General features: G+C 43.2%; 1 protein-coding gene across 1 annotated transcript in view; it reads right to left on the bottom strand.

Annotated features, from left to right (window-relative positions):
- Positions 1 to 7,936: 7,936 nt before the first annotated feature.
- PLAC8 (placenta associated 8) overlaps positions 7,937 to 17,475 on the bottom strand; it is a 74,995-nt gene continuing 65,456 nt past the window's right edge. Inside the window, exons 3-4 of the mRNA XM_086961982.1 lie at positions 13,402 to 13,526; positions 7,937 to 8,619 (exon numbers count right to left, since the gene is read on the bottom strand). Coding sequence (XP_086818108.1) covers positions 8,515 to 8,619; positions 13,402 to 13,526 — 230 coding nt within the window. The 3' untranslated portion in view covers positions 7,937 to 8,514. The remainder of the gene's footprint in view (positions 8,620 to 13,401; positions 13,527 to 17,475) is intronic.

Raw genomic sequence — 17,475 nt, 5'->3', positions numbered from 1 at the left:
AGCCCACCCACCCCTCTACCTCCCTACTCCCGGTCAATTTTCCATTCTAAGAGATCTCTCCACCTCTTTTTATCCTCTACCTTGCCGACCTCACAATCTACCCCGCACGGTCCCAGATCCCGAGCCTTTGTGACGCTTCCTCACCTCCACCCATCAGCCCACATATAACATGGAACATGGAACTCACTGGCACTCACTCACACAACATCATCTACCCTACTGGCCTCTCAGAAAAAAAAGTCGGCCAAACGGTTCAAACATAACCTCATCAAATCTCACCCTGAAACCCTCTTCGCCGACCCCTACTTCTCTACACGCAACGGACACTCAACCAGTGACATCATCTTTCACACAAAACTGCGAGCAGAATGGAGGAAAGTACTCCTAGCCACTTTTCCTATTTCTTCCACCAGAAAATCAGCACACGGTCTAGCTATTTGTATTGCCCCTTCCCAACTCTTCCAAGGTACAGCAACAATCACTATCTATAACAACGGCACCATCCTTTTACAAGCCAATGACCGTAGCTTAAACCTCCTAGACAACATCTTCCCTTTCATTAAAGAACAATTAGACAAACCGCATATGTTTCCAACACCCACCTACACACGCACGCACCAACAGTACTAGGCATAATACAGCTAGTTCCCACCCTCCTCCCCCTCCCTCCCGGTTATCTCTGGCTCCCGATTCTCCTGATTCATCTCCTTCCGTTACACCTGGCCCCCGGATGTGCACCCCTACCTATACTACTAGCAGCACCACACCGATACTGCTTACGCTCCCCTTACCCATCATGACCGAGACCACTCTTGCTCCTCACACTCCCACGGATACCACTATATGTCGGACCATAGCTCAACACCCCCTCTCCCCCCCTATCCCCCTTCCTTCTGACTCCTCTGATTCTTCCTCCACCCCAGATACGCCAGATTCCCCCACCTATACAGCTAACAGCGTTACAAACACTGTTTCCATACAATGCAACCTATCCCACTCCACTCTTCCCAATCTACTCAAGTACCCAATTTAACAACGGGAACCATCACTCCTCCCCCTCCTTCCTCCACTCACAATAGCTCACCTTTGAAGGACAAGATGCACGCCACCCAGCCTTCCTCAACTCAGTCCCCTGCACAACACGGTCCATCCCTCGACTTCCTTAACACCAGCTCAACCTCTATACAACTCTTGCCTCCCAATTCTCCTCCCACTCATGCTCACCGAAATGGTAGACCCTCTACCCAACCATCTACATCACTTCCTCTACCACACACACACACACACACAATCACACAACCACACAACCGAATGCACACACCCAGATAATACCGCATTCATCTAACGATCGGCATCGAAACACGCCACAGACATAGCCGACCTCATTATCTCTACTAACCTTGACCTCATCATACTCACAGAAAGATGGCTTACAGACTCTTCCTCGCCATTTATCGACATTCTGGTTCCCCCTAACTATTATTACATTTCTTATATAGCGCCAGAATCGACCCCCGAAGGGGTATCTCTGCGCTTGCCTTGGGAACCCGTCCTGGTTTTTCCCTGTGAGATAGCCCTTACAGGGCATCTCCAAGGTGAAAGCCAGGCATCCCGCCGCGGGGGGCCGATGTGGAGATTAAGCAAGCTTAATGCCCAGAGTTGTAGAGTGTGAACCCATGATTAGGTCAGGCACCGAAGCGAGAATTATCGAGTCCGTGGACATTTGAGCTCAACACCCTGCCACGTCGGGAATCGAACCCTGGTCCCGGGTCTGACCTCTGCTTCAGGGTCTGCCTGCTCTAACCAGTGAGCCACACTTCTCCACTATGACACTATGACATCATCAGACTAGACAGGCTGGGAGGCAAGATTGGAGGTGGCATTGCATGCATACACCGCAGCAATATTACCATTCACAGAGCCATACCAGCACAACTCCCTTCCTGTGAATACATCAGTCTCTACATCAACAACAATGGTAAACCTGTCTGCTCGCTCCACATCATCTATCACCCACCTGGCGAAAACCTCCTTTTCACAGAACACCTCATGGATCTGATCACATCACTCACCAGTCGTAGTAACACACAAATTTTCCTAGGTGACTTTATAACCTCCATCGGAACGACCTTAATGACACGGTAGTCAACAGCCTTAAAAACTTCCTCAACGCCTTAGACCTCATCCAACTGTGCAACGCAACAGTTCAACTCACAATAAGGGCGCAATCTTAGATTTAATAATTGCCAAGACTGAGGCCACCCAATTGGAATCTATCCTCCCTTGTGATTGGTCTGACCATCACATCATCACCTTCTTTATCAATGAAACAATCAAGCTGACATCTGCACAAGTCACAAAACCTAAAGTATGGAAAAGGGACTGGAAAAAACTCAACACAAACTCCTTACCCCCCCACTAATAAGAAGCTACTTCTACCCCCGCTGGAACTTCCAACGTAACGGACCTCACCAACCACTACCTAAACTCCATGACCTCGATTATTAACGAATTTGCCCCCCTGCAACTAAAGAGTCTCCACGAAAGACTTTAAACCCTGGTTCAACGGTCACCTGAATGATGACAGACACTCTCTCAGAACTGCCGAACGCAACTGGAGATTTGTTCTAACCGCCAATTGCCTCTCGATGCTAAAAAGAAAGAGAAATGCTTACTTTCGTAAGGTCAAACGCACCAAAGCAGTCTTCTTTAGCCAACAACTTGACCAGGCAAAAAAAATCGCCCAAAAAAACTTTTTGAATTGATCAAAACGCAATCTAAAGACCTACCGCAAAGGCCACTTGAATCAACTCACCCACTACCATCTTGTGATGACTCTTCTAACCACTTTAACATAAAGACGGAGAACATCAAGAAAGATCTCCTCAAGGACTTAATCTCTCACTCTGGCCCCCTCAACAAATCCCCCCCCTACCCTCTAATGCATCTCAACAAATCCCATCAAAGCTTACCTTGAAAAACAACGCAACATGGTCTTACTTTCACCCCTACACTGAGGAAGTTATAGGAAAATTTCTCAGTGCCCTGAAGCCTTCCAATCACCTCACGGACCCTCTCCCCGCAATGCGGTCAAAGACCTCACACATTGGCTACTACCCATATGGACCAAAATCATCAACAGCTCACTTCAACAAGGATGCATCCCAGACGCTTTAAGGGTAAAACAAGTGTCTCCCATCCTTAAGAAAGCCACAGCTGACCCTACGGACCTCAACAACTACCGCCCAATCTCCAATATTCCCACCCTGGCCAAACTTCTGGAAAAATGTGCTCATCACCAATTGTCAAAACATATCGACCACTTCAACCTCCTAAAAAAAGACCAATCCGGCTTCCGGTCAAATCATAGCACGGAATCAGCCATGACACACATCATAGATGATGCACTACAACTTCTTGATCAGAACGAAGCATGTCTCCTCATCCTATTAGACCTTTCCTCAGCGTTCGACACGGTCAAACACGATCACCTGATAGATCTACTGAAACACAGAATGGGTTTCTCAGGACCAGTACTTGACTGGTTTACCTCATTTCTGCATAACCGGACTCAAACATTCAAGGTCAACAACACACTGTTCAAACCAGTTCCTGTTACGCTAGGTGTACCACAAGGGTCCTCGTTATCCCCCACACTCTTCAACCTCTTCATGGAACCACTCACCGATCTGCTACAAACATCCAACGTGCAATTCCACATGTATGCAGAAGACACTCAACTCTACCTCAAAATCAACACCTTGGACAACATTAATCTACTCAACAATACTCTTAAGACCACCAAATCATGGCTAGCACTGAATCACCTCAAACTGAATTCCTTAAAAACTGAATTCCTCCTTATTGCCCTACCCGCCAAAGTCCCCACTATGCACAATTTGATAAAACACCTCACAGCACTTGATATTCAACCAATCATCGTGGACTTCGCAAAATCACTCGGTATAACTTTGGATAGTAACCTCAACATGCAGAAGCATATTAGCAATGCTACGAGGGGAGCAAACTTTCAGATCAATACCCTAAGGAAGCTGAAGCCCTTCCTACCTCCCAATGACTTCAAGCTAGCGGTTCAGGCCCTAGTTTTACCTCGACTGGACTTTGGAAGCGTCTCTTTATGCGGTCTCCCCAAGACCACTACAGCTCCTCTAAGAGCCTCTACCAACACGGCAACAAGACTAATAACTCACTCAAAAAAAGGGCCCACATCTCCCCTGATCTAAAATCTTTAAATTGGCTGCCATTTGAAGCCAGAATCTACCTGAAAATAGCTTGCATGACGTACAGGGCTCTACATCACAATGCGCCCAGCTATCTCACACAAAAACTCACAATATCTGGAGGTTAAAGATCAACAAGAAGTGCTGACAACCTCCTTCTGAAACCACAAAAATTCAATAAGAAAAAAACGTATAGTCGCTCCTTCTCTGGAATGGCACCCAGGATCTGGAATGCCCTACCTCCAGAAATAAGACTGAACCCATCCTCCTCCTCCTTCAAACTGGAAGCAAAAAGCATCCTTATGGCTAAATTCACATAAACATTGCCTCACATGACTGTGGATCTTACATGTCCAGCCTTGCTCTAATGCTGGATTCCTTCTTTTACAGCTGTGCGCCACTTATTTTTGTCGTTTTTACCTTCAATGTATTTTCATCATCCATCAAACCCAATCGGTACGGTGTCGCACCTTACTTGACTTTCCCTTCTAACCATTGTCTGTTCTCTGCTGCCACCCTTTTGGTCCTCATTATTCTTAAATGTTTGATCTGTCAATTGCTTTTGATGCCATCCTTACGTTACAGCTTATTTTGTTTGTATGTCTATGCACTTCTTTACTGTGAAGCGCTCTGATAGCTGCTAGGGTCTTGTTCGCGCTCTATAAAACTTTCAAATAAATAAAATAAATATGTGCAAGAAGGTCTCCCTATCCGCACATAAACCATCTGAAATAGTGTTTTGTAACTTCTACTTGTGTGCTGCTTTGTGCTGCACACATAGAAGATGCATTAAGCCACATTAATTGACTTAATGCCACCTTGTAAACAATTCAAAGCCCCTATTGCCACAGGAACGTCACTCAAAGTGACATTTGTAGCGTTAGTAGCTTGTAAATATGCCCCTTTGCGTGAGGATACAACATTTACTTCCAAAAGGAATTCTATGAAAAATATAGTAGAACAGTCCTGTGTGCAGCGTTCCTTTTCTCATGGAGTGCAAAAATGGACCAGCCCTCGCTCTACTGCTTGGTGGGACTGTTAAAGCTCTTTGGCTTCCATAAATTGACAGTGCCTTAACTCTGTCAAAACAGTTTACTAATAAAAAGCAGCAAAGTTGAGCTTTATGTTTTTGAACTCATTTTCCAGTTTAGTGTTTATTTTTAATAGTTATATTTAATGTTATCAAACTCATTTTTATTTTTTATCACCTTTGCTTAAGATTTTTTGTTAGGTTTAAAATGTTTATTTCCCCTCTCTGCTAAAATGCATTTCCAGCTCTCTTGCTGTGTGGAGATATTTAGTGGTTATGAATATTAATGAAGATCCCAAACAGGAGAACACATTTCATAGTCTATACCTTATTGAAAGGCAGGTAAATCTGTAATGTACTTTTGAAGGCATTCTGTTAACTGCATCTGAATAACCGGAAGGAAAATTTACCTAGGCTTAGATAGAAGGAACTTGCGGCTGAGACTGTGATCGGCTGTGCATGGAGGACTGTCGAGCCTTTCTCTTGAGTTAAGGCAGAATTAACACCTTAAGTGCTGCCGTCGGCCAACGGTCGTCGCGAGCACTACCTCCCCAGTGCTGCGCACGACCATTGGCCGACGGGCCAGCATTCGTTCGTCGAACGTTCAGCACTGGGCGCTGAACGTTCGACGTTCTTATGGTGTTAAGGAAAGATGTGACTTGCAGTGTCATCTTAAGGATTCTGGGGCCTTGGGTAATGCTTATTTAGTGGTATCGTGTACAGAAAAACATTGAATTTTATTGCACATTTTCTGCTAATTCGGGCCTACCTAATCCCAAAGAATTTAACTGTAAAAAAATGAGGTAACAAAGATGAAATGTCTTTCCCAGGGCCCCAAGATCTTTAGAGTGACACTGGGTAGAGGAATAAAGAGGGAGTGGTAGAGGTTGGCAGAGAGGGTAATTGATAGGCGATGTCTCCTTGGGCTTCTCTAGAGCACCATGAAACCGTTCGGTGTACGAGCGCTATATAAAAGCACAGCAACATAACAAATAAATAGAGGTGAGATCAAGAGAAAAATTGTATTCCTTTTGAAGAGGAGGGCATTGGGCAGTTGGCTACTTTGCCCAAGACTCAAAAGTCTCTGGGGAAAAAAGCCAAGACTGAAGCTTCCAGGGTGAAAAACAAAGAACATTCCCAAATTAAAGGAACACACTAGTATCTAGCTTTAACTGAATATTAAGGCAGCGCAGCAAGTCACTGTGTTCCAGGGAAAGGGCAGGAATGCGCTGAATTAATCAAAATGTGGCGCATTCCTGTCCTTTTATTCCTGCGCCGTTACACAATTGGCTGTTGTGCGCCACCGCAAGCACTCCTGCACCATGGTACAAGGATGCCTCTGTTGTAAGCAGGATTCATTTTGTGCAGGAATGCAGCACACATAGAAAGAGGAAAAACGAGGAGAAATCAAGATATTTTTCAGTATTATGCCTTGTCTGGGAGGCACAGCATTTTGGCGTACTCCCAGGTCTACCAGTGATGATACATCTGGGAATGCGTCAAAATCCATAGTTGTTGCGTGGGAACACCCGCGCACCACCAACGGAAGACCTCTGGGCAGAGCAACACAATGCAGTGATTTGCGCTGCTTTACTCTTGATTTATCCTGCTCAGGGGCCTTGCGCGGCTTGATAAATTGAATCTTAGGTGTTGTGTCGCTTTTGAAACATGTTGTGTGGTACAAAAGCGATGCAACCCCATGATAAATATGGTCCTATGTATTCATATTATCACAACAAAATACTCCAAAAATACTAAGCCTGAGAGTGATTTTCAGGTAGTGTAACACAGGAGGAACTTAGGCCTTGTATGCGGTAGTTGGGGCTGAACACCTGACCACTAATGGTGTGTTGGACCTGAGAGTCAACAAAGAGCTACCCAACACTGTGGTTGAGCCCACCTCGACTTTTAGGGGTCGGGGTGACCCAATGATGAAGCATGACACCACTAGGGTGTGTGAGGGTAACTAAAAAGAACTAGTGCTTTCCCTCAATACATGTGGACATGACTATCAGGTCCAACACACCATTAGTGGTCAGGTGTTCAGCCCCAACTACAGCATACAAGGCCTAAGTTCCTCGTCTGTTACACTACCTGAAATCACTCTCAGGCTTAGTATTTTTGGAGTATTTTGTTGAGATAAGATAATTGTAGGGAGGATATACTCCAATTTTCCTCTCCAAAACCCCCCGGTTCTCTGGATATTATACCAGAGATCTCTTGTGTTAGAGTAAGACCTATGTATTCATAGCCACAGCATGTGACCAAATCCATTTTACACGTGTAAGAACTCATTTTACTTCAGCCATTTCTCCCACCTGTCGTCACCTCACGGGACTGCAAAGTACCTGTACTCCTGGGAGTACAGAGAGCCAAGAGTTCACCACATACACATCCTAGAGAAAATGAGTCATCAATTTCCAAGCTTAATTGATATTAGACTTTAGGGTTATCTCCCAGCCAACTTGTGATACAGCAATGAAACACAGCCATTCAAGCAGACAGACATCACACTTACAAATGAGAGCACCTTATAGGTTTACAGGTTTTTACGGGTTTTTAAAGACGGCAGCAACTCAATTAATTTTGCTATATTCCCATGGCTGCAAAAGCTGATCTTTTACAAACAGTGCCACTGCTTTGTGAAAAATAATAGACACGCCCACATCATCATTGTCTTTTATTTGACTGTACAAATATTATATTTTACAAAAACTCTTGTTTCAAGCCAAGGGTTGCAGGAATAAATCCAGGAAGTAGAAGAGAAGGACATTATCAGTCTATAGTTTTAAAATCATGTTTGCTTGCTTACCACATTTCCAACCCCATTTGTTATAAAAGGCTGTAATTTAGGGTCATGCACTGTCAATTAATAGGTTTTATAAAAATCCGGTAGGGCTTAGTGATCAGGTTGATTCAAGGGGAAGTAATTGGAAATGTTTTCATCTGCATTCAAACTAAGGCCCACATGTACTAGAGTTTGCACTGACGCTCGTGTGATGCAACACAATTCAGCACTGTGCACTAGGTCCTTTACTAAAGTGATTAAATAGACACTATGTTTGCATTGCACAAATGCCCGTGCAAAACTTTCGAATTTGTGGGCTGAAATCTCCCTTTGACTACTACATTTGTCATTTTCTCAATCTCGTTTTCAGCACACAATTTGATTGGATGGTTGAAATTCTGGGACACTGTACTTCTGCATTTTGACAGGGGTGTTCGCGCTGCAGCTGCCTTCTATTAAAAAGTCCCCTGTTGTTTTCTCGCATTGATGTCTCTTTTCAGTTGGCAAAGTGTACAGTGAGGGCAAAACATTGTTAACAAAAAGTCATTGCAGATGGATCCCTGCGGAAACAAAAATAAAAACGACAAGTGAGGAGAAATAATGACTAACATTTTTAGGCTTGTTTTTAGTTTATACCTAGCAAAATTGAGTACAAGACATGGCTGTTCTTCCAGCAGAGAGATTTACTTTTCAATTAGCGTCTGCCATTTTTTTTTGTCTTAACTGTCCTCACTAACACACACAATATAAGTAGCACCAACATAGGTAACAACGGTTTATGTACACAAGGTTGCACAGGTTCTTGTGAGCTGCTGCGCAATTTTTTTGCAGGATCTGCAGCCATTTGCAATGGTAAGCAAATCGAAGCAAAGCTTTGCGCTGTGCACTTTGTGCCACATGCAAAACCTAAGTAAATAGCCTCCATTTTTTTTAATACCTGCGGATATGTTTTAAGAGCTAATTATCAGCAATCTGGGTCTCTGAACAATCAAAGTGTGGGGTTATTTTACCAACAGGAAATGATGCAAACACATGTAATATGATCTAGTACACAGATCTCCGTCTTTCACTATAATAACAGCTATGTTCCATGAAAATCATCCCAATCTACTAACAAACTGTCAGTGTTCCAATAGTAGCCACTTCAGACAAGATTCCATTGGTGGCAGTTGTATAATGGCTTACTATCAGTGCATGAAGCAAGCAGGTCACCAGCAATAACGTAAAAAAACAAAAAAACACTATTAATTTTAGTTTTGACTCTCGTAACGTGTCATAGCAACCATATGGGATGTCCCCTGGCATTCAGGAAAAAAACATCAGTAATAAATCTCCCCAAACGCAGCATGAATAATCAATTAACTATCGGTTTTAAATATATTTTTTCTCCAAAAATGAACTGATCAGTTCTGAAAATACACACATTTTGCTTTAAAATATATCTTTTTTAATTTTGGAAACATGCATAACTCAACTAAACAGAAGTTATTTATTAACTCGGTTCTGCTGCCCAAAGGGGAGCTTCTCACAAGTAGCTGGAGGTCTACCAGTAGTTCCTGAGCTACTCGATGGAGAACCCTAGATTAGATTTTAAGATGTGGCCTGACAAGGCAGCTGTTTGCTGACCTATTGTTAATAATTATTTGAAATACACAGAAAATAAAATACAGAGTGAGCTTTGGCTCGGCCTACAGACGTATTTTCTCTCTCACTTCTGTTGATGTATCATTCTGCCTTTTATGGATTGCTTGCTATGCATAAGGAACTATTTTACCATCCAAAAGGTACTCTAAAGCATACATTAAATTAATTATCCTATAGAAGCATTCTATATAGAAAGCCATCGTTTTTACATTGCATCAGGCATTTTTGTTATTCTTTTATAGAAGCCTTGGCAAGCTTGTTTAAGGTACACCACTAGGATTGTACCATTTTGAATAACTTATGTCACATCTCAGTTCTCCTGTGACCTTGGGGAAGATGAAAGGTAGATAGCTGCAGGTGAGTGATGAGCTTGCAGCCAATCAGCAGCCAGGAACGCTGCCGGAAGCATGGACCACTGACTCGGCAGGTGGCGCTATGGGTGATCTTCGGTACAGGTGGGGAAGTGTGGCTCAATGGTTAGAGCGGCAGACCCTGATGCAGAGGTCTAGCCTGGGACCAGGGTTCAATTCCCTGCCTCGGCGGGTCTTGGGCTCAAAAATTCCACGGACCTGATAATCTTCGCCTCGGTGCCTATTCCAATCATGGAGTCCCACTCTGCAACTCTGGGCAATAGCTTGCTTAAACTCCACAACGGCCCCCACAACGCTAAGGATGCCTGGCCCCCACCTTGGGGGTGCCCAGGAGTGGACGCCTCACAGGGAAAGCCAGGATGGGTTCCACAGCGGTATTCGTACAAGCGCCTTGAGACCCTTGCGGGTGAGTAGTGCGCTATACAAGTATCAATTTACAATTTTTTACAAGCAGCCGCAGGGCATTTTTCAGTGCGGATTCTGCTGGGCATAACTGAAACATTTGATACTATGGTGTAGACAACTTGTGAGCTCCACATAACTCTGAAGACACATTTGAATGGCTTGGGACGGTTCCTTCTGGACAGACTTTTGAGGGCGAGAATGCGATCTTCATGGATCATCTTATGAATCAAAAATTGATTCACACCTATAAGGATGACTGAGAATGCGGTCATCAAGGATCTTATATAAGTGGAATCAAGTTGTATGTTACCTAGGCTCTGATTACGATTTGCGTGGCACTGATGGGGTGCAAACTTCTCACCTGTGTTTACCATTGCCATGTTGTAACACCGTACCAGTACTCAGCAGTTATGCGCTAGACCCCGGAGAATGGGAAATTACTGCGTATAATCTTTATACACCGAAGAGGAGTGAGAAGTTTATGATGAGGGTTTACCCTCGGCTTCCCTATTTTACTATGCATTAATACAGGAGAGGGGAGACCCAGTTATTTGTGACAGTGTCCGTCTTGCCTGTATCTGAGAGAAGAGAAAGTAATGCACCCAGGTAAATCGGTGCTTGCTTCACAATTTCTCAGACAGTAGTCTTTCTCTGAGATAGTGTGAAAAAGGAAACTACTTATATATATATATATTGTAACTGAAAAGAGAAAAAGTGGGGAAAGGATTAGGTACCTGTGGCTGCTCGTACTTTAATGGAGCACCCCCCGCCCCCCAATGGTGAGATTATTAACTAGGCTACAAGTATTTAGGTAAAAAACATGGGTTTGCCTTAAAATAATTGTAACCACATCTAGAAACTCAGCATAATTAAAAAAAATCTCTTTTCAGTTACAACCACACAAGGAAAAGGTCCCATAAGTATGGTCTGTATGGTAACATGCATGCTTATTACTATTTAACTGCACCGAAAATTAGCAATCGCAAAAAGCAGGGCAAAAACGAGGTCTTGAGGAAAGCCTACTGACCCTTAATGGGCTATATATAAAGGCTGAAACATGTCGACTTATCTGATGTCTTGGACCATTAATTCCTGAAAGCATCACGCTGAATTATTTTAACCAAGCCCTAGACCCCAGTATAATACATTTGTTTAAAAGGATTTAAAGGCGATTTTAACACTCACTCAACCCTGCCTTCATTCACTTCTACCACTCGAAGAGCTACACTTACAAACATGTCTAGCCCACCCATTCACATTTAGTGTCTCGGGGAGGGTCCAATGATGAAGCATGCCACAGGGGGTACCTGTGGGTGAGGAATATATATATATATATATATATATATATATATATATATATATATATATATATATATATATATATATATATATATATATATATATATATATATATATATATATCATCTGGGTGCATTACGCTCACTTGTCTCGGATACAGGCAAAACAGACACTGTCACAAATAAATGGGTCTCCCTTTCCTTGTGTTAATGAATAACTGCGTAGGCATGGCTGTATTGTGCAGAATTCTGCACAGTACTCTCTATTCAGATGGTTTCAGTGTTCCATTTACCACCTTCTCAGCAAATTGTAAATAGCGGCAAGGGCTTCTCTATGGTGTAGGGGTGAAGGGAGTGGGACTGGAATGGTAGTGGAAGGAAGGGGAGTCATGGTCCCACGTTACTGTAAAAATCGGTTGGGTGCAAATGGGGGTAGAGGTCCTGTTGCTATTGCAGCCGAAATCTCGATTTGTTTTAATAGTTGGAATTTCTGGCCAGTACATTCAGGTATGATGACCCAGGACAACCAGGGCCAGTTGTGAGGAGACAGAGCGGCATTCCACAGCGAAATTCCCTTCTGCCCGACTTGTCATCAATGTCCAAGAATGCAGGTTATGCTGTGGGGTCCTCATCCCCAGCTGACTTTTCAGACTGCTCCGATACGTAGAATTTTGTCACCGCTCTCTTTATTAGTTGGATCTCCTGTTGGGACCTATAAACTAACTCTGGCAGGGTAGTTCTTGTGCTTCTATTCAGCTGTTTTCAGACTGCTAAACCACTCCCCCTCTCCCAAAACCCAATTTGCCGGAAGAGTGAACACACCTAATAACCTCAGAAGGCCATGGTTGCTCAGTCATTCATCAAAAGTCACTTTCTCAGATGAGTCCCCAAGACCCTTCATCGCAGAGTAGAGCCTGCTCTAGCCAGCTGTAATAGGATTGCTGCCTTCGCAGGGGCAACGTGTGCAACTGCGTGAAAATGCTACACCCGTGTCAACTTTGGGTTGCTGTCCTGGAGCATTGACATCCAACGGAAAGTAGGAAGCCTTTCAAACTCTAATCTAAACATGCCTGATTTTTGTTGAGATCACCGTTTCAAGTTTTACTTCCCCGAATGAGGGTGAAACCATGGAAATCTGCGATCGTCCTCCAATTTCCACAGATTTCCCGATTCCAAGCCCTAACTTCCTAATAAATTTTATAGAATGTTGTGGTTACGGGTTTCCCCATAAAAGTCTTAGTTTGAATTTGGCTGGATACTCCCCTATAGAGCCAAATCAGGATTTTAAGGTAATAGTGTTAAGGGCCTAAATGCTGGCAATGTATATTTTCTCATCAACGTACCTTTTTTGTGTTTTTTTTTTAACTATATTCAAAGATTTATATATCACGGTTTTCAATAAATATTAAAAGGATTCAGATTTGCAAAATCATTTGTTGTTTCGCAATTGGACAGTTTTATGTGACCTATTGATAACTACTAAAATATAATGTGAAATTTCAGGCGTGAAACTATGTTGTTGAAAAGCCACTGGACTTAGTACAACAAATCAATTTCTCTGATGAAACATGCTTTCTTGGGTTAATCCAAGTAACGCAAAAAACTGGAAGTGTAAAAAGCTTACAGGGATGTTGTATCTGGTTCTGTACATGGTCCTTATGGCGACACTTCCGCCGCACATACAGCATTCCCCCATATCACCGGCGACTTGACATCCTAAGCATGTGTAACAGAAGGCGCCACAGAGACCTGCAGAGAGAGGGAATGTGGACATTTGTTATGAAGCAGGTCTGCATTTTTACGCATGCATTCCAGACCAGGAAAAAGATAGAGAGAACTGCTCTGAAATGATCTTTCAAAAATATTATAGGGTGCATTCTGTATAGGAGACTGTACTACTTTAGGAAAGACAACTATTCCGATACCTGAAAATGTCCCCCTCCCTATAAATCGCAGGTTGTCAGCATATTGAGAGCCAGATGTACAGCCATTCCAAATTGCGATCTTTTGCGAGTTGGAAAATGGAATGTACAAAAGTGTCTCAGATACTGTTTGCGATTCCTGATGGTGTCGCTAAAGACTTGCCTCAATAATATTAATGAGTAGGTTGCAATTTGCGACCCCTTAGGAATCTCACATAAGACTGGGATGGTGGCCTGCTGTGAACAGCAGACCACCATGTCTAGGTTTGCTTTTTAAAGAAAGCAACTTTTTTTTCAAATGCAGCAAAATGGGATGCGTTCGAAAGAAAGAACAATGAAACTTTTTGTTTCATTTTTCAAAGGGCAGGTAGTGAGTGGTCTGTGGATCCACTGCCTGCTCTTAAAACATATTTTCTCATACATTTGTAAAGGGGAGGGAGGGCCAATGGGACCCCTTGCCGTTTGTGAATGGCTTACCACCTATTTGAAGTAGGTAGTAACTGCGATTGTTTTACAACCAACTTTGCGGTTGCAAAACAATCATACATACCAGTGCAATTTGCTATTAGGAAGAGACGCCTTTGGTACGCTCCTTCCTAATAGTTATTTGCAAACCCTATTTTGCGAGTTGGTAGTAGGTTACCGACTCGCAACATAGGGTTTGTACATACCACAGCCCTTTTTAGTGATCGCAAACCAGCCGATTTTCCATTTGCGACCGCCAAAAAGGGTTGTACATCTGGCCTTTAGTGTATTTATGTTACATTTGATGCATTTGTGTAGGCCACAGTCACCCTTTCTACGGTCCTGGCACGCTTTTGTAATCTGGGCGTCTTTTACAAATTGGGACCCATGGAGTAGCGTCGGGAGAAATCCAAATACAAAGAAACTACACATACATATCTAAAGTCAGGGCCACTGGAATTATGCGACTGGGGAGAATCAAATTATGCGGTTGGGGTGATTTAAGTATGCAGTAAGAAAAGGCAAAATATGCAGTATAATGAAGCACATTTTGTGACAGAATTTTTTTTATTTTGTTGCTTTTACATGCATTGCTGCATTTTTAGGAAAGTATGGTCCATTTGAGCTAGAAGCATTTTTTTTGTTAGAATGTACAAATTATGCAGCAGATAATGGGTTGTGTCAAATTTTGCAACTACAAAATTATGTAGAAAGTGCTACAGCCCCCAAATTACATAATTCCAGTGGCCCTGCATCTAGTGCACAATAGATTTATCATCCCACACGAAAGGACAGACAAGACTGCACGCAATAGGGCAGATGAGACTGGTACTTGGATGCGACTGTACACACAGCAGCATATTCCACCGGGAAACAAAATCCATCAAGAAACCTAAACAGCACACTGAGCACAAACCCCAAACCACTTACAGCCTTACCAAACATTATATGTATATCTTTTTTTCACATAGTGCGAAGTCCGCCCAAAGGTATTGGAGCGCTTTACATGAGCACCAGTGAACATACAGGAGGACACATTCATTTTTGGTTGGCTCGGGGAGATACAGGGATTTGTCCAGAATCACAGGATGTTGAGCCGACGCCGAGACTCGAACCTGGTTCCCTAGTTGGCCGCTCTGGCCGTTATACCACACCCGCTCCCATAATTAACAAATATTAACAATTTCCCACCAAACACAGTCACAACATATACACATTCAACACAGCTGACAGGCAACATATAGATGGACTCATTGAGTTCACAACGCCACTCCACATGAGACAATATACAACTGCACGACAACACATAAGACACTGAACTAAGAGCCACTCGACACCCCACCGCTCGTCTGGTGCACAGGGGCGAGGGGGTGCATGTTAGGGACCGTTTGCGCATAGCACGCCACTGAATAATCGCACGGTCGCACCGCTTCGGATTGAGAATCGAGTAGTTTTCACGTCAACTAGTGACTTTCAACACACTTGGGACTAGTCTAGTCCCAAGTGTGTCGAAAGTTGAAAGTGTCCAAGTTTTAGCTCGATGTCAATTGAAGTACAGCAAAGTGCTCATATTCAGGCCTACAGTGCCCTCTAGTGGGTCAACAATAGATCACCGTCTTGAAAAAAGCCCGTCTTCTAAACAGCAATATTTCTACTGTATCTCCACATGATGCTGAATGGGTAGAAATATCGCCACAACAAGAGCGGGAGTTAAAATTGCCCAAATTAGGGATCCCGATCCCGATCCGCACAAACAATTTCCTTTGTTTTTGGACCTAGTGTTGCTGATGTTTCCAAAACGATCTGCACCTGACTGAATAGAGGACGAAGCTGATTCAGTAAATTTAGCACGCTCCTTAGCAGGGCTAGAAAACCTTGGGGGCACGGAGGGGCTCACAGTCACAGCACTTGCACTGCGTCTGCAGCTGCACATATTCAAATTTCGGATTCACGAGGTAGAACGTGTTAAAGCTCTTTAGTGCCTCCCAACTTTGCAAAGTCCAGTTGTCTGTGATGGGTTGGGACTGAGATTTCATAAATTGAGTGATTAAATTCACTTAAAAGATATCATCTTTGCCGATGCCGCCTGTAAGTGTGCCCACTCTGTTAGGACGCTTAGTAGTTGCTGCATCTGAAGGGGCCTCTGTCCTTGCCATAAAACTGGATACCTCACAGGGCTGAGCTGGTGAATTGCTAAATACACAGAGTAGTTTAGATGCTGCTGTAATGTGCTATCCATGTCCATTACCCTAGGGACGGTTATGACAGATATTCACATTTTCAAAGCTATAAAGTCCCAGGCCTGGACGGTGTCCCAGCGGATTTGTGCAAACAGAATCCAACTCTTTGGGCAAAGACGTTAACTAAAGTTTTTTATGTGGCTAGTCAGCAGGGATTTCCGATGTCCAGGTCTCACTCCACCATTATTTTGGTTTTCAAAAAATGCCAGAGAGGTGACCCAAGCTGATGTAGGCCTAATCCCTAATTGACTCAGAGGTAAAAGTGCTAGGGAGAGTGATTTTAAGTAAACTTTTGGATTGGCTAAATGACAGTGGTTTAAATTTGCACTTATTAGCAGGGAAATACACAGTGGCCAAGGCTGGGACATTACAGTTGGCCTTTATGGTTCTATCCTCAGCATTCGATCTAGTAAATAGATCGAAGCTATGGGCCATATTGATTGATATGGGAGTGGATCACTGCTTAGTCTATTTCCTGGCCGACCTACACAGGGATCTTTTTGTGAGGGTGAGAGTTAGCCAAGATGGCAAAAGCACAAAGCACTTTAGCATTGGTAGAGGCATCCAATAGGGCTGCATTTTAGCTCCCCTGCTTTTTACCCTATATATAAACTATCTAGGAACCTCCCTATGCTCTGCCAGCCCAGATATTCCATGTGTAGGGGGCAGTGCTATCCCTACCCTCCTATGCGCAGATGATGCACTATTTTTGACTCGTACAGCTGGCTCCAGAGGCTTCTGGACTCATTTGGGGCCTTTATGCAATCTTTGAATTTAACTGTCAACACAGCCAAATTGTAGGAAAAAAACAAGAAACCCCTGAACCATGAATAACATGATTCCTAGGACAGGGACTAAACGCTTGAAAAGTATCCCTCCTAGGCAAACTAAAATTTGAATATCAATAAAAAAAATTCAATGTGGCACAATATAAAATGTGAAGTATAAACAACCAATGATTCAAAAAAGTACACAGTTTTTAATAATGGGTAAAAAGTCCCAAGACCGGTATTTACACAATACATACAATATTAGACATTAAAAAAGAAAAAATCCAAGATCATTCAATTT

Source organism: Lissotriton vulgaris, chromosome 3_1 (assembly GCF_964263255.1).
Source record: "Lissotriton vulgaris chromosome 3_1, aLisVul1.2, whole genome shotgun sequence".
Classification (NCBI taxonomy): Eukaryota; Metazoa; Chordata; class Amphibia; order Caudata; family Salamandridae; genus Lissotriton; species Lissotriton vulgaris.
Note: the sequence above shows the minus strand (reverse complement) of the source record. Positions and strands in the feature narration are given on the sequence as shown.